The sequence below is a fragment of the Dendrobates tinctorius genome, unplaced genomic scaffold, assembly GCF_039654945.1.
Source record: "Dendrobates tinctorius isolate UK_male_01 unplaced genomic scaffold, ASM3965494v1 ptg000103l, whole genome shotgun sequence".
NCBI lineage: Eukaryota > Metazoa > Chordata > Amphibia > Anura > Dendrobatidae > Dendrobates > Dendrobates tinctorius.
Window position 1 is genome coordinate 21,287,305 of NW_027361771.1, and position 27,641 is coordinate 21,314,945.

General features: G+C 44.8%; 1 protein-coding gene across 1 annotated transcript; it reads left to right on the forward strand.

Annotated features, from left to right (window-relative positions):
* Positions 1–270: 270 nt before the first annotated feature.
* Positions 271–27,273, forward strand: RAC3 (Rac family small GTPase 3). The gene is made up of 6 exons (XM_073588132.1): positions 271–461; positions 16,593–16,664; positions 17,813–17,930; positions 18,456–18,518; positions 19,376–19,535; positions 23,552–27,273. The coding sequence occupies exons 1-6, from the start codon at positions 427–429 to the stop codon at positions 23,680–23,682; spliced, it is 579 nt and encodes a 192-aa protein (XP_073444233.1). The 5' UTR covers positions 271–426; the 3' UTR covers positions 23,683–27,273.
* Positions 27,274–27,641: the final 368 nt, after the last annotated feature.

Genomic DNA, 27,641 nt, shown 5'->3' on the forward strand with positions numbered 1-27,641 from the left:
GCAGCCGAGTGGGCCATGCTTTGTTGCTTTCATAACTCAGACACGTATGTAATATTGCCTGTTATTAATCCAGCAGAGGACACTTTCTCACCCGTATGGCAGATTGGGCTGTTGCAGCCACGTCCAGTCCCCTCAGTTCTACAACTACTTCTTACTAGTCGCCATAGAACATTCGGCTATTTCCGCCATTTCTAGGCTCCTCGTTTCGTCTGTTTCCGGCAGCATTCGTGCTGGCACTCGGCTATTTCCGTTTCCTTATACCTCCAGTTGAACCCCGTCTCGTCTGTTTCCGGCAGCATTCGGACAAACGTTCGGCTTTTTCCGTGACCATTCGGATGTGTCAGTTCTCACTTCGGCTCCTCCAGGCTTCCCAGCTCCCGGTATCTGCGGTGTTTTGCCTTCAGCTGCTTCACATTCGCCCGGGAAATGCAGGCCATCAAATGCGTGGTAGTGGGAGATGGGTGAGTGGTTACAGGGCAGCTGTGCTGTGACCCGCCGGGTGTATAGTGATGCAGAGGCGGAGCCCGGGGGTAATTCTCCTGTATCATCCGGGCTGCACCCTCCTATACATCCATACATCATGTACCGTACGTGTCCATCCATTCTGTGCTGCAGGTAGAGCATCCCCTCATCTACACATGTACATCACACCCTGTGTACAACCATGACATCACTGCACGTCTACACCCAACACAGACGTGTTACACATCTACACACTGGTACACCTCTACCTTCCAGCAGTATACACACACTGGTGCACATCTACCTGCCAGCAGTATACACACACTGGTGCACATCTACCTGCCAGCAGTATACACACACTGGTGCACCTCTACCTTCCAGCAGTATACACACACTGGTGCACATCTACCTGCCAGCAGTATACACACACTGGTGCACATCTACCTGACAGCAGTATACACACACTGGTGCACATCTACCTGCCTGCAGTATACACACACTGGTACACATCTACCTGCCAGCAGTATACACACACTGGTGCACATCTACCTGCCAGCAGTATACACACACTGGTGCACATCTACCTGACAGCAGTATACACACACTGGTGCACATCTACCTGCCTGCAGTATACACACACTGGTACACATCTACCTGCCAGCAGTATACACACACTGGTGCACATCTACCTGCCAGCAGTATACACACACTGGTGCACATCTACCTGACAGCAGTATACACACACTGGTGCACATCTACCTGCCAGCAGTATACACACACTGGTGCACATCTACCTGCCAGCAGTATACACACACTGGTGCACATCTACCTGCCAGCAGTACACACACTGGTGCACATCTACCTGCCAGCAGTATACACACACTGGTACACCTCTACCTGCCAGCAGTATACACACACTGGTGCACATCTACCTGCCAGCAGTACACACAGGTGCACATCTACCTGCCAGCAGTGTACACACACTGGTGCACATCTACCTGCCAGCAGTGTACACACACTGGTGCACATCTACCTGCCAGCAGTGTACACACACTGGTGCACATCTACCTGCCAGCAGTATACACACACTGGTGCACATCTACCTGCCAGCAGTATACACACACTGGTGCACATCTACCTGCCAGCAGTATACACACACTGGTGCACATCTACCTGCCAGCAGTATACACACACTGGTGCACATCTACCTGCCAGCAGTATACACACACTGGTGCACATCTACCTGCCAGCAGTATACACACACTGGTGCACATCTACCTGCCAGCAGTATACACACACTGGTGCACATCTACCTGCCAGCAGTATACACACACTGGTGCACATCTACCTGCCAGCAGTATACACACACTGGTGCACATCTACCTGCCAGCAGTATACACACTGGTGCACATCTACCTGCCAGCAGTATACACACACTGGTGCACATCTACCTGCCAGCAGTATACACACACTGGTGCACATCTACCTGCCAGCAGTATACACACACTGGTGCACATCTACCTGCCAGCAGTATACACACACTGGTGCACATCTACCTGACAGCAGTATACACACACTGGTACACATCTACCTGCCAGCAGTATACACATACTGGTACACATCTACCTGCCAGCAGTATACACATACTGGTACACATCTACCTGCCAGCAGTATACACACACTGGTACACATCTACCTGCCAGCAGTATACACACACTGGTACACATCTACCTGCCAGCAGTATACACACACTGGTACACATCTACCTGCCAGCAGTATACACACTGGTACACATCTACCTGCCAGCAGTATACACACACTGGTACACATCTACCTGCCAGCAGTATACACACACTGGTACACATCTACCTGCCTGCAGTATACACACGCTGGTACACATCTACCTGCCTGCAGTATACACACGCTGGTACACATCTACCTGCCAGCAGTATACACACTGGTACACATCTACCTGCCAGCAGTATACACACTGGTACACATCTACCTGCCAGCAGTATACACACACTAGTACACATCTACCTACCAGCAGTATACACACACTAGTACACATCTACCTACCAGCAGTATACACACTGGTACACATCTACCTGCCAGCATTTTACACACACTGGTACACATCTACCTGCCAGCAGTACACACACACTGGTGCACCTCTACCTGCCAGCAGTATACACACTGGTATACATCTACCTGCCAGCAGTATACACACACTAGTACACCTCTACCTGCCAGCAGTATACACACACTGGTGCACATCTACCTGCCAGCAGTATACACACACTGGTACACATCTACCTGCCAGCTGTACACACACACTGGTGCACATCTACCTGCCAGCAGTATACACACACTGGTGCACATCTACCTGCCAGCAGTACACACACACTGGTGCACATCTACCTGCCAGCAGTATACACACACTGGTACACATCTACCTGCCAGCAGTATACACATACTGGTACACATCTACCTGCCAGCAGTATACACATACTGGTACACATCTACCTGCCAGCAGTATACACATACTGGTACACATCTACCTGCCAGCAGTATACACACACTGGTACACATCTACCTGCCAGCAGTATACACACACTGGTACACATCTACCTGCCAGCAGTATACACACACTGGTACACATCTACCTGCCAGCAGTATACACACACTGGTACACATCTACCTGCCAGCAGTATACACACACTGGTACACATCTACCTGCCAGCAGTATACACACACTGGTACACATCTACCTGCCAGCAGTATACACACACTGGTACACATCTACCTGCCAGCAGTATACACACACTGGTGCACATCTACCTGCCAGCAGTATACACACACTGGTGCACATCTACCTGCCAGCAGTATACACACACTGGTGCACATCTACCTGCCAGCAGTATACACACACTGGTGCACATCTACCTGCCAGCAGTATACACACACTGGTGCACATCTACCTGCCAGCAGTATACACACACTGGTGCACATCTACCTGCCAGCAGTATACACACACTGGTGCACATCTACCTGCCAGCAGTATACACACACTGGTGCACATCTACCTGCCAGCAGTATACACACACTGGTGCACATCTACCTGCCAGCAGTATACACACACTGGTGCACATCTACCTGACAGCAGTATACACACACTGGTGCACATCTACCTGACAGCAGTATACACACACTGGTGCACATCTACCTGACAGCAGTATACACACACTGGTGCACATCTACCTGCCAGCAGTATACACACACTGGTGCACATCTACCTGACAGCAGTATACACACACTGGTGCACATCTACCTGACAGCAGTATACACACACTGGTGCACATCTACCTGACAGCAGTATACACACACTGGTGCACATCTACCTGCCAGCAGTATACACACACTGGTGCACATCTACCTGCCAGCAGTATACACACACTGGTGCACATCTACCTGCCAGCAGTATACACACACTGGTGCACATCTACCTGCCAGCAGTATACACACACTGGTGCACATCTACCTGCCAGCAGTATACACACACTGGTGCACATCTACCTGCCAGCAGTATACACACTGGTACACATCTACCTGCCAGCAGTATACACACTGGTACACATCTACCTGCCAGCAGTATACACACACTGGTACACATCTACCTGCCAGCAGTATACACACACTGGTACACATCTACCTGCCTGCAGTATACACACACTGGTACACATCTACCTGCCTGCAGTATACACACACTGGTACACATCTACCTGCCTGCAGTATACACACACTGGTACACATCTACCTGCCTGCAGTATACACACACTGGTACACATCTACCTGCCTGCAGTATACACACACTGGTACACATCTACCTGCCTGCAGTATACACACACTGGTACACATCTACCTGCCAGCAGTATACACACACTGGTACACATCTACCTGCCAGCAGTATACACACACTGGTACACATCTACCTGCCAGCAGTATACACACACTGGTACACATCTATCTGCCAGGAGTATACCATACACACATGGTACATGGTATGTTCATCCACCCAGCTCTCCTGCTGTCTGTCTATGAAGAGCACATAGTACATCACACAGCTTTGCACATAGACTTGCCTCTGCACCTAGCATTCACATGGTATGCCTTTCAGCTAACCCCAGCTTACCCCAGAGTTATTTATGACCTTGTTTTCTCTGGCTTGATCATATGCATCTGGTCCACTCTTAATTGTGTGACCAAGATGAGCAGAGACCACTCCTCTCTGCTTCACACTTGACTGCACTTAGTTGTACATATATTGCATAGCTCAAGTCTGCATAGACTTCAGTCTGCAGTGTGATTCCTATAAGTGTGTTCTAGAAGTGTGAAGATAAATTTTAGAATTAAAATCAGAATTGGAACTGAAGGTAACTGTACACAGTCACTGTAAACAATGTTTCTATTTGTTTTCACTTTCACCCCAATAATCCTTCACTTTCTGCTAATTCCACTAGTAAGGAACTGTTCATCTCTTCTTCAATCCTCCCCATCCACCTCACGTCCTCGTCAAAACTGTTCCTTAACATACAATCCTCTGTCTCCAAACACAGACAACCCCCTCATGCCCTCTCCTGCTCCCACCTGCTAACATTTTCTCTGCTCCTTCTCACTGCTGGTGATATATCTCCAAATCCTGGTCCTCCTCACCACATTCCCACAGTCATTTCTACCTCCCATCCACGCTCTATCACAACCTTCCGTAACCACTCCAACCTTAAACCCATTCACCCAGCCCCCGCTTCCCCAGTCCCACTAACAGGAGCTCTGTGGAACACTTGCTCTGTTTGCAACAAGCTTTCCTACATCCATGATCTTTTTGTTACTACCAAACTTTCCTTCCTCGAATCACCGAAACCTGGCTCACCCCTTCTGACACAGCCTCTCCTGCTGCACTTTCATATGGTGGCTTCCACCTTTCTCACACACCCCGCCCCAGCAGCAAACATGGCGGAGGAGTTGGTTTTCTCCTGGCAGATACCTGCTCCTTCACCCCAATCCCACTGCCACCCTCTGTTACCCTCCATTCCTTTGAGGTGCACTCTGTGCGCATCTACTCCCCCTCCAACTGCTTGTCATCTACCGCCCCCCAGGACCAGCCACCACCTTCTTTGACCACTTCACCACCTGGCTACTTCATGTCCTTTCCGCGGACATCCCTACTATCATCATGGGCGACTTCAACATCCCCATTGACACTTCTGTTATGATTGAGTCACCGTAGGAGGCAAAAACAGAAATGCTTGCTAAGTCCAGAAAACCAGACAGGTTGGCAGCTATCGGATTGCAGACCCCTGATCCTATCCACAAAAACTAACAGTAGCCGTGGGGGGTTCCTACGATGCCCTAGACCCCTCGATCACAGCTGGAGAATTAAATAGGCCTAAAGAAAGAAAGGGGAAATCTAAACTGCCCCACAGCAGACCCCAAAGCAATAGGAAGCCCCCAACATATAATGACGGTGAAGCAAGATGAAAACACTAACACAGACAGAAAGATAGACTGAGCAAAGACGGGGCCCAAGCTATCTGGATAGGAAAGGACAGGAAGGCTGCTGTCTGCAATCTGTGAAAAACCCTATGAAAATAAGAGCCAACAGACTGACAGTGAAAAAGGCCCTGAAGACGCTAGGCTTCAAAAAGCTATGTCAGTACTCAGGAATATTCTGAAGACAGAGCAACCGGCAAAAGGAGATTCAGCTCACCCCAGCAGGGAATGGCAGAATCCAGAAAAGCAAGGAAAACAAAAACAAAACACAAATGCTAACAGGCAAAGCAGAAAACTTAGCTTTAGAGGAGCAGGAATCAGACTGGTGTCCTAGAAGTCCACAGAGAAATCACCCGCAGGGCAGAAGGGCGTCGGCAGCCTTATATCCAGTCCATGACTCCACTCAGCCAATCATCCTCATTAGGCTCAGGTGCCTGGTAATCAAGCTCATTACCTTCCCTTACCAGAATAGGGAGTTCACCAGACCTCAGTGACGAAGGGGAAAATGAACTCACAACAGTACCTCCCCCTTGAGGAGGGGTCACCGAACCCTCAACCACGCCACCAGGGCGATCAGGGTGAGCCCGATGAAAGGCACGCACCAATCTTTTGGCATGAATATCAGAGGCAGAGACCCAGGAATTATCCTCCTGACCATAACCCTTCCACTTAACCAAATACTGGAGTCTCCGTCTAGCCAGACGGGAATCCAGTATTTTCTCTACCTCATATTCCATGTTACCTTCAACCAATACAGGGTCTTGAGGTGCCACCCCAGGAACAACTGGTTCAACAAACCTCTTCAACAAGGACTTATGGAACACATTATGGATTTTAAATGTAACAGGAAGAGCCAAACGAAAAGAGACCGGATTAATAATCTCCAAAATCTTGTAAGGTCCAATAAATCTAGGCTTAAACTTAGGAGAAGCTACCTTCATAGCAATATTTTTTGATGATAACCACACCATATCACCAATCTTAAACTGGGGACCAATTGTCCTATGTCGATTGGAAAACCGCTGGGCCTTTTCCTGGGAGAGAGATAACTTATCCACCACTTGGTCCCAGATCTGGTGCATTCTCTCCACCACAGTGTCAACACCTGGGCAGGCAGAAGGCTCCACCTGCCCTGAAGAAAATCGAGGATGAAACCCAAAGTTACAAAAAAAAGGTGACCTCAAAGTGGCAGAACTAGCTCTATTATTTAAAGCAAATTCGGCCAAGGGCAAAAATGAAACCCAATCATCCTGATCAGCGGAAATAAAACATCTCAAATACGACTCCAAGGTCTGGTTTGTTCTCTCTGTCTGCCCATTGGTCTGAGGGTGAAAAGCAGAGGAGAAGGACAACTGAATTCCCAGCTTGGAACAAAAGGTCCTCCAAAATCTAGACACAAACTGAACTCCTCTGTCAGATACAATGTTCTCAGGAATCCCGTGTAAGCGAACCACCTGTTGCAAAAACAGGGGCACCAACTCAGAGGAAGATGGCAACTTAGGGAGTGGTACAAGATGAATCATCTTAGAGAACCTATCACAAATCACCCAAATAACAGTCATTCTTTGAGAGACCGGCATATCAGAGATGAAATCCATTGAAATATGGGTCCATGGCCTCCTGGGGACCGGCAAAGGCATCAACAACCCACTAGAGCGAGAACAAGATTTAGACCGGGAGCAAGTCCCACAGGACTGCACAAAATTCCTGACATCATGAGACAAGGTGGGCCACCAAAAAGAGCGACTCACCAGATCTCTAGTACCAAAAATACCTTGATGACCAGCCAATGCAGAGCAATGAACTTCAGACATCACTCTCTTCTTCCACTGGTCAGGAACATTCAACTTTCCACTGGGACAACGCTCAGGTTTGTCCTCCTGGAACTCTTGCAGAGCAAGTCTCAAATCGGGGGAGATGGCAGAAAGAACTACCCCTTCGCCTAAGATGGTAGCAGGCTTGGTCACCACAGGAGAATCAGCAAAGAAACTCCTAGAAAGGGCGTCTGTCTTGACATTCTTAGTTCCAGGAAGAAAAGAGACCACAAAATCAAAACGTGTAAAAAAACAAGGCCCACCTAGCCTGTCTAGGGTTCAAGCGTTTAGCCGACTCTAGGTAAATCAAATTCTTGTGGTCAGTGAGGACCACAACTTGATGTTTAGCTCCCTCCAACCAATGTCTCCACTCCTCAAATGCCCATTTCATGGCCAACAGTTCTCGATTCCCCACATCATAGTTACGTTCAGATGGAGAGAACTTTCGGGAAAAGAAAGCACAGGGATTCATTTTAGATGTTACAGGATCCTTTTGGGACAAAACAGCTCCTGCACCAATCTCAGAAGCATCCACCTCTACCTGGAACGGGAGTGAGACATCAGGTTGCCGCAAAACCGGGGCGGAGGTAAATCTTCGCTTCAGCTCCTGAAAGGAAGCAACAGCCTCTGGAGACCAATTCAACACATCAGCACCCTTCTTAGTCAGATCAGTCAATGGCTTGGCAATACTAGAAAATTTTGCTATAAATTTCGGATAAAAATTAGCAAAACCCAAAAACTTCTGGAGGGCCTTCAAAGAAGTGGGCTGAACCCAATCATAAATGGCCTGTACCTTGGCCGGATCCATTTCAACAGTTGACGGAGACAAAATAACTCCCAAAAATGAAATCCTCTGTACTCCAAAAAGGCATTTCGATCCTTTGACATACAGGGAATTCTCCCTCAAGATCCGGAACACAGTCCGAATATGTTCCACATGAGAATCCCAATCCTTGGAGAAGATCAAAATATCATCCAGATAGATAATCAAAAATTTATCGACAAAGTCTCGGAAAATATCGTTCATGAAGCACTGGAAGACAGAAGGGGCATTAGTGAGCCCAAAAGGCATCACCAGGTACTCAAAATGTCCCTCCGGAGTATTAAACGCCGTCTTCCATTCATCCCCCTGCTTAATGCAGATAAGATTATACGCCCCCCTGAGGTCAAGCTTGGTAAACCAGCAAGCACCTCTAACTCTAGAGAATAGATCCGAAATCAGGGGTAACGGATACTGATATTTAATAGTAATTTTATTGAGGGCACGATAATCAATACAAGGCCTTAAAGAACCATCCTTTTTGGCCACAAAAAAAAAAACGGCACCTAAGGGTGAAGAGGATGGTCTAATATGACCCTTATCCAACGCCTCCTTAATATAGGACCGCATAGCCTCATGCTCGGGTACAGATAAATTGAAGAGCCGACCCTTGGGAAATTTACACCCCGGGCTTAGTTCAATTGCACAGTCATAACTCCTATGAGGAGGCAAGGACGCAGACTCATTCTCACTAAATACATCATAAAAGTCCGCCAAATAGTCAGGAACATCATGCGACTGAGGAGAGGTGGAAAAAAACGGAGCCTCACTAAAGGCACACCGACAACCCCAACTCACCACAGACACAGATTTCCAATCCAAAACTGGATTATGAATTTGCAACCAGGGAAACCCCAGAACAACGGCATCATGCAGACCATGCAACACCAAAAATCTGCAATTTTCTTGATGGTCTGGGGCGACCCGCATGACCATCTGGGTCCAAAACTGAGGTTTATTTTTCGCCAAAGGAGTAGCATCAATCCCCCTCAAAGGGATAGGCGTCTGCAGAGGTGTCATCGGAAATCCACAACGTTTAGCAAAATCCAAGTCCATTAGGTTTAGCGCTGCTCCCGAATCCACAAAAGCCTTGGCGGAAAATGTGGACAGGGAGCAGATCAGAGTAATTGCCAGAAGAAACTTAGGTTGAACACCACCAACAGAAAACGTGTGTGCAAAGCGTTTCTCTCGTTTAGGACAAACAGAAATAATATGCGAGGCATCTCCACAGAAAAAACACAGCTTATTACGCCTTCTGAACTCCTGACGTTGCGCCCTAGACAAAAGTCTATCACATTGCATAGGTTCAGACGTCTGTTTAACCGGTGGCAACACCTCTCGTGCAATCCTGCGTTCACGTAAACGCCGATCAACCTGAATGGCTAATGACATAGAATCATCCAGACCAGAGGGAACAGGAAATCCCACCATAGTATCTTTTACGGCTTCTGACAAACCCTTCCGAAAGAGAGCAGCCAAGGCATTATCATTCCAGGTAGTAAGGACCGCCCACTTTCAGAACTTTTGACAGTACAACTCTGCAGAATCTCGACCCTGGTTCAATGCCAACAGGGTCTTTTCAGCCTGAAAATAGCATTAGGTTCGTCATACAACAACCCCAAAGCTTGAAAGAATGCGTTCACATTAGTCAGAATAGGATCATCTGGTTTCAAAGAAAAAGCCCAATCCTGGGGATCGCCACGCAGCAAAGAGATGACCATTTTAACCTGCTGCGCGGAGCTCCCTGACGAGTTAGGCTTCAAGGCAAAAATTAATTTACAATTATTTTTGAAACTCAAAAATTTAGATCGATCCCCAAAAAATACATCAGGTGTAGGGATCATTGGTTCAACAGCATGCGAACGAGCAAGGTAGGCGGAAATTCCCCGCACTTCCGCAGCGAGCTGCTCCACACGATCAGACAATTGCTTTATCTCCATTGAGAGAAAAAAAAAATTCGTCCTACGGCCTCAGAGATATAGAGGAAAGAATATACACACACTTTTTTTTTTTAAACACAATTCTTTTCTGCTATTGAGTACCCTAGGATCTGCGGTATGGCGGGTGATTCTGTTATGATTGAGTCACCGTAGGAGGCAAAAACAGAAATGCTAGCTAAGTCCAGAAAACCAGAGAGGTTGGCAGCTATCGGATTGCAGACCCCTGATCCTATCCACAACAACTAACAGTAGCCGTGGGGGGTTCCTACGATGACCTAGACCCCTCGATCACAGCCGGAGAATTAAATAGGCCTAAAGAAAGAAAGGGAAAATCTAAACTGCCCCAGAGCAGACCCCAAAGCAATAGGCAGCCCCCAACATATAATGACAGTGAAGCAAGATGAAAACACTAACACAGACAGAAAGATAGACTGAGCAAAGACGGGGCCCAAGCTAACTAGATAGGAAAGGACAGGAAGGCTGCTGTCTGCAATCCATGAAAAACCCTATGAAAATAAGAGCCAACAGACTGACAGTGAAAAAGGCTAAGACGCTAAGAAAAAGACGCTAGGCTTCAAAAAGCTATGTCAGTACTCAGGAATATTCTGAAGACAGAGCAACCGGCAAAAGGAGATTCAGCTCACCCCAGCAGGGAATGGCAGAATCCAGAAAAGCAAGGAAAACAAAAACAAAACACAAATGCTAACAGGCAAAGCAGAAAACTTAGCTTTAGAGGAGCAGGAATCAGACTGGTGTCCTAGAAGTCCACAGAGAAATCACCCGCAGGGCAGAAGGGCGTCGGCAGACTTATATCCAGTCCGTGACTCCACTCAGCCAATCATCCTCATTAGGCTCAGGTACCTGATAATCAAGCTCATTACCTTCCCTTACCAGAATAGGGAGTTCACCAGACCTCAGTGACGAAGGGGAAAATGAACTCACAACACACTTCCCTCTCAGCTTCCACTAAACTTCTATCTCTCACTTCCTCCTTTGGCCTCACTCAATGGTCTTCTACAGCCACCCACAAAGGTGGCCACACACTGGACCTCATCTTCACCCGCATTTGCTCCCTATCTAACCTCTCTTACTCACCTCTTCCTCTCTCTGACCACAACCTTCTCACATTCTCTTCCTTCTCCACTCCATGTCTACAATCCCCACCCCACAAACTTTCACACCCTCGCAGAAATCTTAAACACCTTGACCTACACTCATTCTCTGAATCCCTCCTCCCTCTCACAGATATAAGTTCCTTACACAATGCGGATGACGCTGCTGCTCTATATAACACCACAATAGCTGTAGCTTTGGAGTCTGCTGCCCCACTTACACATACCAAAGCTCGCAAAATCAACAGACAGCCCTGGCACACCAGCCTGACCAAAGAACTGAGGCGAGCTTCCAGGGCTGCTGAGCGCAGATGGAAAAGATCCCACTCCAACGAGCACTTCATCGCATTCAAACAGTCCCTCACTACTTTCAAGACCACACTCGCCACAGCTAAACAAACCTACTTCTCATCTCTCATATCCTCCCTGTCTCACAACCCTAAACAGTTATTCAACACCTTCAATTCTCTCCTCCGTCCCCCAGCACCTCCTCCCTCCCCACTCATCTCAGCTGAAGACTTTGCCTCATTTTTCAAGCAGAAGATTGATAACATCAGAGACAGTTTTGGTCAACAACCCCCAGAGCCCCTCCTCCCGACTTCCCAGCCCTCCACCTCCAAAACCAACTTCTCCACCATTACAGATCGACTCTCCACTATACTCTCAAGATCACATCTCACCACTTGTGCACTTGACCCTATCCCTTCCCACTTCATCCCAAACCTCACCACAGTCTTCATCCCAACCCTAACCCATCTCTTCAACCTATCACTAACAACTGGTGTTTTCCCCTCAAGCTTTAAACATGCCTCCATCACACCTATCCTCAACAAGCCCTCTCTTGACCCATCCTCTGTATCTAGCTATCGCCCTATATCACTTCTCCCCTATGCCTCCAAGCTACTGGAACAACACGTCTACCTTGAACTGTCCTCCCATCTCTCTTCTTGCTCCCTCTTCGACCGCTTACAATCTGGCCTCCGGTCACACCACTCCACTGAAAATGCCCTTACTAAGGTCACCAATGACCTCTTAACCGCAAAGAGCAAGCGACACTACTCTGTCCTCCTCCTCCTGGACCTGTCGGCTGCCTTTGACACAGTGGACCATTCCCTATTATTACAGACCCTCTCATCCCTTGGCATCACAGACTTGGCCCTATCCTGGATCTCATCATACCTAACAGACCGGATATTCAGCGTCTCCCACTCACACACCACCTCCTCACCTCGCCCCCTATCTGTCGGAGTCCCACAAGGTCCAGTCCTAGGACCCCTGCTCTTCTCCATTTACACCTTTGGCCTGGGACAACTCATAGAATCTTATGGATTTCAGTATCATCTCTATGCTGATGACACACAGATCTACATCTCTGGACCAGATATCACCTCCCTACTAACCAGAATCCCTCAATGTCTGTCCACTAGTTCATCCTTCTTCTCTGCTAGATTTCTGAAACTTAACATGGACAAAACAGAATTCATCATCTTTCCCCCATCTCACGTGACGCCCCCAACAAACCTATCAATTACAGTAAATGACTGCCCACTCTCCCCAGTCCCACAAGCTTGCTGCCTCGGGGTAATCCTTGACGCTGATCTCTCCTTCAAACCACATATCCAAGCCCTTTCCACTTCCTGCCGACTTCAAGTCAAAAATATTTCACGAATCCGTTCATTCCTCAACCAAAAATCTGCAAAAACCCTAGTCCATGCCCTCATAATCTCTCGCCTTGACTACTGCAACCTCCTGCTCTGTGGCCTCCCCTCGAACACTCTCGCACCCCTCCAATCTATTCTAAACTCTGCTGCCCGACTAATCCACCTGTCCCCCCGCTATTCCCCAGCTTCTCCCCTCTGTCAATCCCTTCACTGGCTCCCCATTGCCCAGAGACTCCAGTACAAAACCCTAACCATGACATACAAAACCATCCACAACCTGTCTCCTCCATACATCTGTGACCTTGTCTCCCGGTACTTTCCCGCACGCAACCTCCAATCCTCACAAGATCTCCTTCTCTACTCCCCTGTTATCTCCTCTTCCCACAATCGCATACAAGATTTCTCTCGCGCATCACCCCTACTCTGGAACTCTCTACCACAACATATCAGACTCTCACCTACCATCGAAACCTTCAAAAAGAGCCTGAAGACCCACCTCTTCCGACAAGCCTACAACCTGCAGTAACCACCGATCGACCAAACCGCTGCACGACCAGCTCTACCCTCGCCTACTGTATCCTCACCCATCCCTTGTAGATTGTGAGCCTTCGCGGGCAGGGTCCTCTCTCATCCTGTACCAGTTATGACTTGTATTGTTTAACATTATTGTACTTGTTTATATGTATACCCCTCCCTACATGTAAAGCGCCATGGAATAAATGGCACTATAACAATAAATAATAATAATACACACACTGGTACACATTTATCTGCCAGGAATATACCATACACACACTGGTACACATCTACGTGCCAGCAATATACTATACACACACTGGTACACACATGTATATATTGGTGCCACCCTCTGAGACTGTTACGCCCCTGATCTGAGTGGAGTAGCAGATTCGGTTATTTTTTATATATTTTTCTACAAGCACATTTCAGGCATTACAAATGGCTTGCCCAATAGATGACTTCTCCTTTACAATGTGTGAATTCTAGTCTTGTAATAGGTAGTTTTGGCTGGATTGATCAGCCACCTAATGCATATGAGGGACACCAAACTCCCCAATACATGTTGTCAGGGAGAAGGAGGGTTGAGCATGATAAATTCCAATGAATCAACATTTGTTATCAGGGGATAAAAACTGCCACAAGAGGTGTCTTGCAGAGGCCTAAGCCCCCCATACACAGTAGGTAAAATTCAAAATTGATGTATTTGGGTGACAGCCTAATGTGTGTATGGAGGGACAGTCAAATTTTGGACTGCCGTTTCTATTGTCCCCGAGAAAAGCTGCCGCCTGAGGAATTGGCAGCGGCTCTCATAAAGAACAGAGGAGCACTCGGCCGAGCGAGTGTATATGGGTCATTCATTGGTAACTTCTGTTACATTCACAAGCCAAAAACTGAGTTAATAATGGCTACAGACTGTTCTTTGAAGGCAAGCACAAAAATGAGTGAATGTACCTTATATTGTACATTAAACTAGAGTCAGTTGATTTCAACACAGTTTGATTTTTCAACAATACAAATTAAATACAAAATACAGTGGTATTACTTGGTAACTTACGTTACAACACAATGTAGTAACTTACGTTACAAAGCTGATGGTAACTTACGTTACAATACCATTACTTCATATGAGAAGTAAACTTATTGCAACGTAAGTTACTAACTGTGTTGTAACGTAAGTTACCACGGAATGACCCATATGGGATTGGGTTTGTCAGCCAACCATTACTTCAGCGTGAGGCTATGTAAAATGTACGGGGGTTCTTACTCTGCTCTCTATTGAATTCAGATGTCTCCTATGTGAAAACATGCATGTGTATGGGCGGTGTCTGGAGAAATATCTACCCAGCTCGGTTAATAGCTATTCAAGGTGTACATGTGCCTTCAGACTGTGAAAATCATAGACCACTAGTGGTGTGAAACCGGTGACTCTAGTCTGGATGTCAGGGCATGCTGGGAGACCACAGGTTTCCGACCTTCAGCCTACACCCTTAGTATTATAACTTTACATTTTCACATTCCTTTAAAACACACGTTCCATCCATTTTCAATCGTGCCGATGGAAAAAGATCAGAATGATTATGGGATTTATGTTGGGAAAGGATTTGTTGAGGATTTTCTGCACAAATTGTATAATACAAATCACAAGGGATGGCTTTGCTTTATGTGCCATGGATGTTCTCCTGGACCTTTGCTGCAGATCTGACCCACCACAATACAGATGGTAACATTCCTGGGGCCTCTAATACAGGCTGTCATTTATGGTTAGAACTAGATAAGTAATGCACGTTATGACGGTGTGTATATCAATACTATATGTGACTGTAAAACTGTCTTACACTCGGAGCTACTAATGTTCATTTTACAAATAATGTAACGGCCAGGGGTGGATATATCATTGGTGCAACGTGTGCAGCCGCACCAGGGGTCCACGAGGTGAAGGGACCCACCTCCACAGCACAGTGATGAGCCACTGGACTGCAAAGAGCCCATGTATTGTTCCTACACAGGGGCCTCTTCTATGGCCGCTACTGGAAAAGGCAAATAATATCTCTAGATACAGACTAATATAATACCTCTTGCTCCCCACTACCAATGCCCAACTCCCCCACCGATTTTCTGGTATTGTCAGTCCGCCGCAACAACCGATGGGTGCCAACCATGCTAGAAGAGAAGGAGAGGAGACTTGCAGGAACAGCAGTGGAGAATCGGTAGTTGACATTGTAGTTATTATTATTTTTAAAGCAGCCCTTTGTAAAATGATAAAGCGGTAGATGACCCTTTTAAAAGGGGTTTCCAACCTTTAGGCAATTACAACATATACTATTGATATGCACTGAATGTAGTCAGTGGGGTCTGACTGTTATGGCCTCTCCTGTTCCTAAAGCAAAGGTGCTGTGACTACATCAGAGACGCGTTTTGGCTTATTGTCTGTAATGGTGTGCCCTGGAGTACTAGTATATGCCGATGTGGCACGGTGCTTGGAAAAAACGCCACTGCCCCTATATTTTAGTGATCAGAAAAGGTTAGATATAAAATTGCAGACCTTATGCCACTTTGACCAAAACGGCTGTTGAAATCTGATTGGACACTTGGGTGATATAGTCTATGGTTCTTCATAGCCCTTGGATGTACCAACGTTCTTATGTCTGTGTGAGTAAATCTAATCTGCTGTGACTTTTGTGAATTCCAATGCTGGTGATTTCCTTTCTCCTCAGAGCCGTGGGGAAAACCTGTCTTCTAATTAGCTACACAACGAATGCGTTCCCTGGTGAATACATCCCAACTGTGTGAGTATTCAGACACTGTGTGTCAATGTGGCGGAAGGGTCGTAGGGCTAGAGGCCTGGCATGGGTGCCAGAAGTGTAGTTGGCATGGCTGTAGTCTGGTGACCCATTGTTTGATATCAAGTCTTATTTAGTGACTTCCAAGGTTTTACTTTTCACTCAAAGAAAGGCTTCTTTTTTCGCTTATTCTTCGGTAGGATCCAATTATTCATCAGTAGGATCTAGTAGGAACCCTGTATAATTATAGGACGGTCATCTTAAAGTGTAAGGGTTCATTCAGACATCAGTGCAGATCACTAACGTGAAGATGACCTTTTATTATTACTGCGTTATGATCAGAGGAGTCACGTTATCCCGGTTACTACTAACCATCATCTAAGATTCCAGTTTATATTAAGGTTCTGTCCAAAGTAAATCCTGAATTTTCTTGAGACTGACCAAATTTCTCCTGACTCTAGCCTGGCACATTATGCCGGAGGAGAAGAGAATTAGACATTTTGACTCCCTGGTCCTGGTTGTTCACGCTGGTCTTAATGAGAGCGTGTTGGAGTCAGGCACTTCTTCATTAATCTGACCCGTCTGATGAGTGGCGTGCACCATGCCAGAAATCTTACTCCAGTCCGGACCTGACGTGAGATTTGTGGTGTAGGGAATGGATGATGGATCATAAATTAGACGAGCCGTGGTGTCCTGCCGTTGCTCCGGACGTTTTGGCAGTGCAGGGACAAACTGAAGTGAAAACCTTAAAAGACTCAAGGGAGGAATTGTACCTAAATTTTGTGATTTTTTTTTTTTTTTTTTTTTCAAAGCTTTTACACCAGCGTGAAAGCTTTGCTGAATCTGGTTCCATCCTTTTTTTTCTCCATGGGGATAAGCCATTATGGTATCTGGCAGCACCCGACTCTCCTCATCCATAGATGGCACATACATGCTTGATGAAACCAAGCGTTCACATGTATGGGAGAAATAGCGGTCACCTGATCGACAGCTATCAGATATGTAAAAGGCCAACTTACCTTAAACTTTGTTGAGTTTAAATTTGGAAGGAGAGGACTTGAAGGATTCCTGAGGTACCGGTGGAGTTCCACTTTCCAAAGTTCCTGCAGTGTAGAATGTTCCCTTTTTGCCATAAATTTACTGTTCTCACACAGGTTTGATAACTACTCTGCCAATGTGATGGTAGATGGGAAACCCGTCAATCTTGGTCTTTGGGACACAGCAGGTCAAGAAGATTATGACAGACTCCGGCCTTTGTCCTACCCTCAAACGGTGAGTGAGGCATCTTCTCTGAATTCACACTGTATTTGCAATGATCCCTTGGCATATGTAGCCAATTAGTGCCGTATCCCACGTGACTACATAAGGTGGGATACGTCCCAGCCGTCCAATGAACATATACTCCAGTAGATCCTGCCATCTTATACCACCAATGTTGGGCTATGACATAGTCTGAACAGAGCTTTAGGTGTCTTCAGGATATCAAGACATCGCAAATATTAACATTTAACAAATACTAAATTGTATGTCACAATTAAATCTGCACATAGGGAGCAATGATGATTCTACCGAGATCTGTCCAAAGTGTATGGGCACGTACACTATATAGGGCCCTCACAAAGCCAAACCTGCCACCCATGGCAATCAGGTGAACCAAGTTGAGACTCGGTGAACAAATGGAAAAAAAACAAGTAAAGGATAAATCCGCTATAATGCTAATAAGCCGGGGGTGTATTCACCGGTCATAGTGTCAATCTTTACTAACATATGTCTCCTGATCACTCTTCTCACCTCCAGGACGTCTTCTTGATTTGCTTCTCTCTCGTTAGTCCTGCTTCTTTTGAGAATGTCAGAGCAAAGGTAAGAAGCTCTAAATATAAAATATTGTATGTCATCACATGTTTAGTGATGTCCTCAAAGGGGCCTGGATGTCTGACTGATGATTAGAGCCAATCCATCCCCCTTCTCTTTGTCTATATCAGTCCTAAGGGAGATGAGGACTACATTAGCAATTAAAGGGAAGCTATCATCAGAAACCAGGTTTTTGTGTTAAATGAATTAAAAAAAAAAAAAATATTGGTAACTTTTTTCACACATCACAATTTGTGTTAAAAATTATACATTTTGCAATTTTCCACTGGGACCTTTTTTTTACACTCTAATCTACTGTTGTTTTAGGAAACGTCACATGTATATCAGCCACAATGAGCAGACTCTGACCCTGTCTTTTGTATTGAAGCATCTAATGAGTGTGTGCACAGGTCATAGTGAGTGCAGGTGGAGCCAAGGTCAGCTGTGACATCACCTATTGTAATTGGTACACCCTGTGTATAGAGGCATTGCCTATCATTGTAACCCTGCCTCCGCTGATAAAGAGTTTGCTCAAAACCCCTTCTGAACGGACCTGAAGTGTGAGTCTAAAAAGCTCCAGTGGCCAGTGTGAAAGTTGCTAGATGACCAATTTTGTTTTTGAATACAAGCTGTGAAAAAATTGTCAAAATTAAAAATACATGTAACCCAAAAACCTGAGTTAAATAAGTCATATTCTGATGATACATTACCTTTAAACTGGGCCAGCCAACTTCAATCATGTCACAGTACTATGTAGGGTATAGAACGTATATACATAGGTTATGGTACATTAATTTCTTGTGAATAGATGTGATATGGTCATACACATGATATAGGGTTTTAAACGTAAATACATCTATTTATAGTGGTATCCAGAAGTCCGACACCATTGTCCTAACACTCCTATCATACTGGTGGGCACAAAACTGGATCTGAGGGATGACAAAGACACCATTGAACGACTGAGGGACAAAAGACTATCGCCGATCACATATCCCCAGGGTCTAGCCATGGCTCGAGAAATAGGTAAGATTTTCGAAGGTATTTCATGGGGACAAGGATAAACCTGTACTAAATCGACACTCCTGCTCCCTGTATCACACTCACAGTAGTAATGACCTTGCGGGACTGAAGAGCTGGTAGTCACAGGTTGTTCACCTATCTGACCGTATAATGGCTCTGCAGGGTCAGACAAATAAGTGTTGTGCTTCTGAAGACACTTAGGGTACTGTTACACTACGCAACGCACCAGCGATCCCGACAGCGATACGACCTGGTGAGAATCGCTGGTACGTCGCTAAATGGTCGCTAGTAAGCTGTCAAACAGGCAGATCTATTCAACGATACGGCGATTGGTATAACGACCTTGGTGGTCGTTGGTACCTTGTCACACAGCAGCTATTCTGACGACTCCAGCCTGCGTCCCTGAGTTCTGAGTCGCCAACGAGGTTGCTCATCAGCGTCGCATGCTGGCCAGCGGGACACCAGCGGTCAAAAAATGGCCCAGGACATTCGAGTATAATCAGCGAGTTCGCAGCGGGGGGACCTGGTCGCCGATATGTGTCACATGTAGCGAGATCGCTGGCGAGGTCGCGGTTGCGTCACAAAATCTGTAACGTTTCAGTGATCTCGCTAACGATCTCGCCATGAGAGACGGGGCCTTAATACTCCATAACAACCAGATCTCCAGTCTGAAGGTCAGCCTCCTACACCAGAAGTGTGGCATGGAGGGAGGGTATAGATGGTGAATGTCAGATGAAATAGCTCTAAAATCCGATTTCTTTAACACTTTGAAACAAAGATATTATAATTCTTCCACTTACACCAGCTTCTAGAAGATGCTCTAAGAATTTAGCCCAATATTTCTTGAGTATCAAATCCAGTTTGCTCATTGTTGGGAGTGAAATGGAGTTAAATACACTGTGTTCCAAATTATTATGCAAATTGGATTTAAGTGTCATAAAGATGTAATTTTTTGTTTTTCAAATAAACTCATAGATAGTATTGTGTATCAGGGCTCTTTGGATCACTGAAATCAATCTCAAACGCCTGTGATAATTAGTTTACCAGGTGAGCCCAATTAAAGGAAAACTACTTAAGAATGATGTTCCACATTATTAAGCAGGGCACAGGTTTCAAGGAATTTAGGAAAGAAAAAGGATCTCTCTGCTGCTGAAAAGCATCAAATAGTGCAATGCCTTGGTCATGAGATGAAAGCATTAGATATTTCCCAAAAATTTAAACGTGATCATCGTACTGTTTAGAGGTTTGTGGTTGATTCTGAGCACAGACATGTTTGTGCTGATAAAGGCAGAATGAGGAAGGTTTCTGCCAGGCAGGTTCATCGGATTAAGAGAGCGGCTGCTAAAAAGCCATTACAAACTAGCAAACAAATATTTAAAGCTGCTAGTGCCTCTGGAGTCCCTCGAACCTCAAGGTGTAGGATCCTTCAAAGGCTTGCTGTGGTGCATAAACCTACTATTCAGCCACCCCTAAACAGTGTTCACAAGCAGAAATGGTAGCAGTGGGCTCAGACATACATGAAGACTAATTTTCATACAGTCTTGTTTACTGATGAGTGTCGAGCAACCCTGGATAGTCCAGATGGCTGGAGTAGTGGATGGTTGGTGGATGGCCACCATGTCCCAACAAGGCTGCGACATCAGCAAGGAGGTGGAAGAGTCATGTTTTGGGCCGGAATCATGGGGAAACAGCTGGTAGGGCTCTTTAAGGTTTGTGAAGGTGTGAAAATGACCTCTGCAAAGTATATAGAGTTTCTGACTGACAGCTGTCTTCCATGGTATAAAAAGCAGAAATGTGCCTTCAGGAGCAAAATCATCTTCATGCATGACAATGCACCATCTCATGCTGCAAAGAATACCTCTGAGTCATTGGGTGCTATAGGCATAAAAGGAGATAAACTCATGGTGTGGCCACCATCTTCCCCTGACCTCAACCCTATAGAGAACCTTTGGAGTATCATCAAGCAAAACATCTATGAGGGTGGGAGGCAGTTCACATCAAGACAGCAGCTCTGGGAGGCTATTCTGACTTCATGCAAAGAAATACAAGCAGAAACTCTCCAAAAACTCACAATTTCAATGGATGCAAGAATTGTGATGGTGATATCAAAGCAGAGTTCCTATGTTAACATGTAACTTGGCCTGTTAGGATGTTTTGGAGTTAAATAGCTTTTTTGTTCAGTGAATGTGACCTCCTAATGCTGCAAATTCCACAAACGAGCATTTTCAGTTCTTTAAAACATATCAAATGTTTAGAAATTCTAATGTGCCTAATAATTTGGAACAGTGCAATTTGAGTTTTTATTCATTTTGGAGATTATACTGTTATTATTGAGAGGTTTCTTCAATAAAATTTGATGTATACTCTAACCGGTGATGACCTTTATTAGACTGACTGTCATTTGTACCGACTATTTAGGAAAATCAGAGAAAAATATCATTTGCATAATAATTTGGAACACCGTGTACAGTAGGTGCACCCAATTAGAGCAGGCGGATGTCATAGATGTTCCCACTCTTCTTGGAGAAATAGCACAGAAGCGGCACAATGCAGATACAGATTTTATCCTCAAATTACAAATTTTCAGAATGAATGCTCAGTCCAGGAGAAAGAGACAGATTTCTCTGATAACATTTGTAACAAAGTTGCTTATTTTCAAGTGTGTTATTGATTTATGAAATTAAAATGAGGGTTACTTTTTATGAAATATAGGGAATATATTATTAGTGGGGCCCTATTAAGAGCTGACGTTTCTGGAGCGCAGACTACAATGGTGGAGAATTATAAGTACACAAGCTGTATGATTTCTAATTGTCTCCAGGGATTACCTGGGGCTTTTATTTCTTTATACCTTTTGTGAATATAGGTGTTCTTTACATGAATGTAGGCTTTTCTTACATTATAGTAAAATTCAGAGCTTCTTAATAAGTAAAAGGTGCTCCTGACCACCCAGGTAAGTCACAACCCTGATTAGTTTCTTTGTTCTTGTTGTCTCAGGAGAACTTGCCGACCCTAAGGTTGAGTTCACACGAGTGTACTTCACGGTCTGTGTACGGACCGCAATGGCCAGACAGACCCTAGGTTGCCTGACCTGAGCTTACAGTCTCATAGACACAGGAGGCTTTAAGTTCATGTCAGGAGACTTTCATTGCGGGCTATGCATGGACTCTTAAATATGCTCATATAAACCTAGCCTAAAGGTATGTGGACAGTCCTTTTAGCTGACTTTTCAGAGCAAAAACTGAGCGGGAACTAAGTTTTTGAGTAGGTTTTTAGATTTGGAGGAGGAATTGGAGAGTTTCTGCTCAAACTGTGCTTCAAAAACTGTGTGTGCACATAGCCTAAGAATGAGCTTGGGCTGGCCTGAAGACATTTACACCTTCTTGACTCTAACAGTACCCAGAGCAACTAATCAAACCTATCTTTCTTAGTAACAAGTCCTAAGAGATTCCTTTGTGGCCATAATATTTATCACCAATAAGGTAATTAGAAGAGGCTATATAGAGTTACTCACAGCACAGAGAACAGCAGAAAATAATAGAACATTTTCATTTATAGGTGCTAATTATGCAAATTGTCTCCAGAGTGGAAGAGGACTAGAACTCTAGTGCCACCTATTGGAAGTAGCAATCCTAAAAGTCAATGTCGACGCTTTAACGAGCCTTATTACATGACTTAGGATAAAAGCTTTTTTCCGAAGTCATGTAACAAGGCTCGTTAAAGGGTCAACATTGACTTTTAGGATTGCTACTTCCAATAGGTGGCACTAGAGTTCTAGTCCTCTTCCTCTCTGGAGACAATTTGCATAATTAGCATATTTGCCAGAGGAGCATTGCGGCTTTAAGTCTCCTCATCTCGACATACTTAGCATGTCATTCTCCGCAAGGAGAAAAGATACTTCTTGGATATCATTTATAGGTGGAAATTGTAGTACATTCTTAGGCAATGTGTTCTAAAATATTGCAATTTTGGTTTCATACTGGGCACCAGTTGGTAACTCTGATTGTTCTATGCGTAAGGTTCTGTCAAGTACTTGGAGTGCTCAGCCCTCACCCAGCGCGGTCTGAAGACTGTGTTTGATGAAGCTATCCGTGCCGTCCTCTGCCCTCCTCCCGTGAAGCGACCTGGCAAGAAATGTACAGTTTTCTGAGCACCAATAGACTGGAAGCTGGACCAACCTCATACCATCTCTTTCCAAAGACGTGAAACCCCAACAGTGAGGAACGTGGGGTGAACGGAGACCTGCAGATGTTTTCCGTGGTTTAGTGTTTTGTGAATGTACAGAGCATGGGGTGGGACGGGGATGGGTGACACAGTGAACCACTCGGAGGAGAGTGACTACTACTATACTTCCGATGCCAAGTGGTGGGTCTAGACTTGTGTGACCCCCTCCACGTGAATATGCGATACCTGACACTGTGTATATGGCACAGCAGTGGGATTCCTTATGTAGATATGCTATGTGGACCAGTTCACCACCTGAAATTGAACTTTACTTGGAAAGGAGGGTGGTCTGCCTGTGTCATGGTGCATTAATAATCTCTGCCCATCTAATATTTCTATTGCATGGGGATAATGTCTGGTTTTCTTGTTCTGTGTCCTGGTTACAAGAAATCTGTGAATCATGTAGTTAATGTGATCAATTTGGTATTAATTTGTGAGTATATAAACACCTTGTTGAGTCATGATGCTTTATGAACAAACTGTGGAAATACTGTATGGCGGCCCATGTTCTGAAGGATTAAAACAGTACTGTGAATGTACAAGCTGTTTCTATAAAGAGACAGGGTTTAATAACCATGGGCATACTTCTAATTACTTTTTGTTTAAAAAAACTTTATTGACTGTCTATTTGATGGGTTCAGTATAGAATTCCCATGCACATTGAGTATGTGTTACTCGGCAAGACCTCCCACTAAATCCAAAAACAACGGCAAGTGCAAACATATCAAAGGCTTTATAATAGCAGAATTTTTAGAACATGACATCAGTGAGGAGACCAAAATAGGGCAATGCTTTGGCAAACGGCCTTTCTCAAACCGAAAATACTGGCTGTAATGTAGGCTTGAGAAAGGCCATTTGGCCGAAACGTTGCTCTGTTTTTGTCTCCTCACTGATGTGATGTTATAAATACTCTAGAATAAAGATTGGATTTTTACAAGGATCTCTGTGGTGCCTTGGATATGTTTAGATTTGTGTATTTGATGGGTTCAGTAGGATAGAATTTGGGGGGTCTTATATGGTGGCCTTTGGTGCATATCATGTTGTCATGGTTTATGGAACCCCCATCTGGGGTATTGCGACCACCACAACACAAGCGCAAGTTTTAGGGTATGTTCACACTGTGTCTTTTTCAAAAGAGAAAAGGCTCAAAAGAATGGACCTATTCATTTCTATGTAAAAACGTCCTGCTGTTCATATGTTAAAGCTTTCAGAAGACCCCCAGCATTCAAGAGAAGGAAAATGCTCATTCTTCTGGCATTTATCGTTAGGAAGTCACTCAATACTTTCCAATACAAGTCAATGTGAAGGTAAGGAAGTTGCCTGGGCATCTTTTAAAACATTTTTTAAGCATTTTAGCTTAAAAAAAAATGTTTGTTTTTTTCATTGCTAAATCATTTATAAAACGTCCAGCTAAAAGAAGCCCAAAAATGGATTTACAAAATGACAAAAAAGCGCTCTGGAAATGACTAAGAAAAGACAGATCAGGTTTCAACACTCCAGAAAAGAGGGATTCCTGACTGAATCAGCTTCACCAAGACCCCCCAAAACCATCACCATGTATTTGTTGATCCCTTATAGGCTTCCTTGTTCTGCTTGTCTTTGACAGACAGTGTGAACATACTCTAATGTCAGACAAACCCAGCAGCGGTCCATCCAATTAGCATTGTTTTTTCTTTAATCTGTATAACAACGTCATAAAGAAGAGAGAACAATGATGATACAAAATAGTTTCTGGGGATTGTAACATAAGTTGTAGTCAGGGTGAGATGCTCAAGATAAAAGTTATGTAAAATGAGAGAAGGACTAGGGAACTTTTGTGTAATTTGGTCTCTTCAATTCAACCAGTAATTACCCAAAGTGGGCCATTCTCATATCGAGTCACAATGACTAGTAACATAGCACAGTAGTCAGCAAGGCCAATCTGGCATGCATCAGAAGGAACCTTGGGATCTATGATGAGAACATATTTCTATATACTGTAAATCACTAATCCGAGCATACGTAAAATATTGAGTATCAGTGTACAAGAAAGACTTGATGGAGTTATCTGGGACGATCTCAGGAATTCTGCTGCTTCATCTCACCTCTTGTCAACAGAGCTGCTCTTCTTCTTCCGGGCTGCTCTGTCGAAGAGCGTGACTGCCGACGTCATGCTGATTGGCAGCCGGGGACTAGCCATTAGGCAGCGGGGAGTCGGCTGTCAATCAGCATGACATCGGCAGAGACGTCCTGTCAATACAACACAGGGGAAGAGAAGATGTTCTTCTGTAAACATGATGTCAGCAAAAGCAGGGGAATCGCTGGCAGGAGCGGTCCGTGACCACTCTGAGACGGCAGAAATCATCACCGGCCTGAGCAGGCAGGTCAGGTGGTTAACAACTACCTGCCTGTTACTTGTTAGCCCCAGGCACAAAAATAATAAATTCTTTAAAGGGAACCTTTCATCTCGTAAAATGCTATTTACATGTAGATATACTATTTATAGGTTTAATCCGGAGGTAAATAGTTACAATGCTGCATGACCGCTTTTCTGAGAGAGTGTGGCTAAAGTGAAAAAACAAATTTATTTTCTCCTGGGAGGCGCTGGTTCGGCAGGACAGCTGTGAGAGCGAGCTGTCAATCAATGTACCAGAACGTGCTTACAGCCACCACTCACAGTATAGTGGGCAGTAACTGGAGACGCTTTCGGCACATCCCCATGACTGAAAGCCAGTGGCTCGTGAGAGGAAATAACTTTTAGTAAGGCGGCCAGGAAACCTTTTACCGCTATTTCCCTGCAGATTAACCCTACATCTGCAGGTAAATAGCGTTTTGCAAGGTGACAGCTTCACTTTAATAGAGCTTTAACCTCTTCCTAACATCTGACATATATGTATAGTACAAGTGTCATTAGACTCATGCTGCTTGAATCACTGGCACAACGTCAGAAAGTTATGTTTTACTTTGAAACACTGCAGGCAGGGATTATGTGACTCTGCTGACTTGTCCAAGGTGTTCTCTCCTCCTGATCCCTCTGACTTACAGTTCTCTCCTTCTGATCCCTCTGACAGTTCTCTCCTTGAAAAATAAACTAGTTATGGGTCTTAAAAGCTTCTTTTTTGCAGGATGAGTTTGTACTTTTGAATGACACCATCCATTTCATCATGTGATGTACTGTAAAGCGGGGAAAAATTCCAAGTGTGGTGAAATAGAACAAAAAGCACAATTCCACAATTCTTTCTTTTTTTTAATTTGCAGTATTCATTTTATGGTAAAAATAACCTGGAAATAAGATTCTCTAGGTCAGTACGAGTACGCAGATACCAATCATGCAGTTTTTTTTATTTAAGTGGTGAAAAAAAAAATCAGAAATGTATTAAAAAATATTCCACTTGTGTCGCCATTTTCCAAGGGCTGTAATGTTTTCAATTTTCCGAAGATGGAGCTGTGTGAGGGTTGTTTTTATGCCCTGAAACGTGTTTTTATTGATTATAATTTTAAATATATACTGTAAATACAATGTTTTGATTGCCTCGTATTACATATTTTTGTGCTGTTGCGGTCGAAAAAAGAAATTTCTGGCATTTTGATTTTTTATCTCTTGGCTGTATATAACAGAAATCAGTCTTCATACTGGTTGGCTTTCACATTAATACAGTCATGACAGGCATAGTGGTCTTCAACAAACCACTGGCTGTTACAGAAGCCATTATCAAGTCGTGGAGAGCCAATAGGTGGTTAGAACCGTGTGCCCCCTTACTGGAGGGCTGTAAATGCTGCATGTAACAGGTTAAAAGCCAAAGGCCACACACAGCTGTTAGAGGCAGATGATGGTTGAATAACTCTGCCTACACCACTGATTGGCAGCTTTCTGTGTACATAGTGACTGAGTGCTGGGGTTTGGTT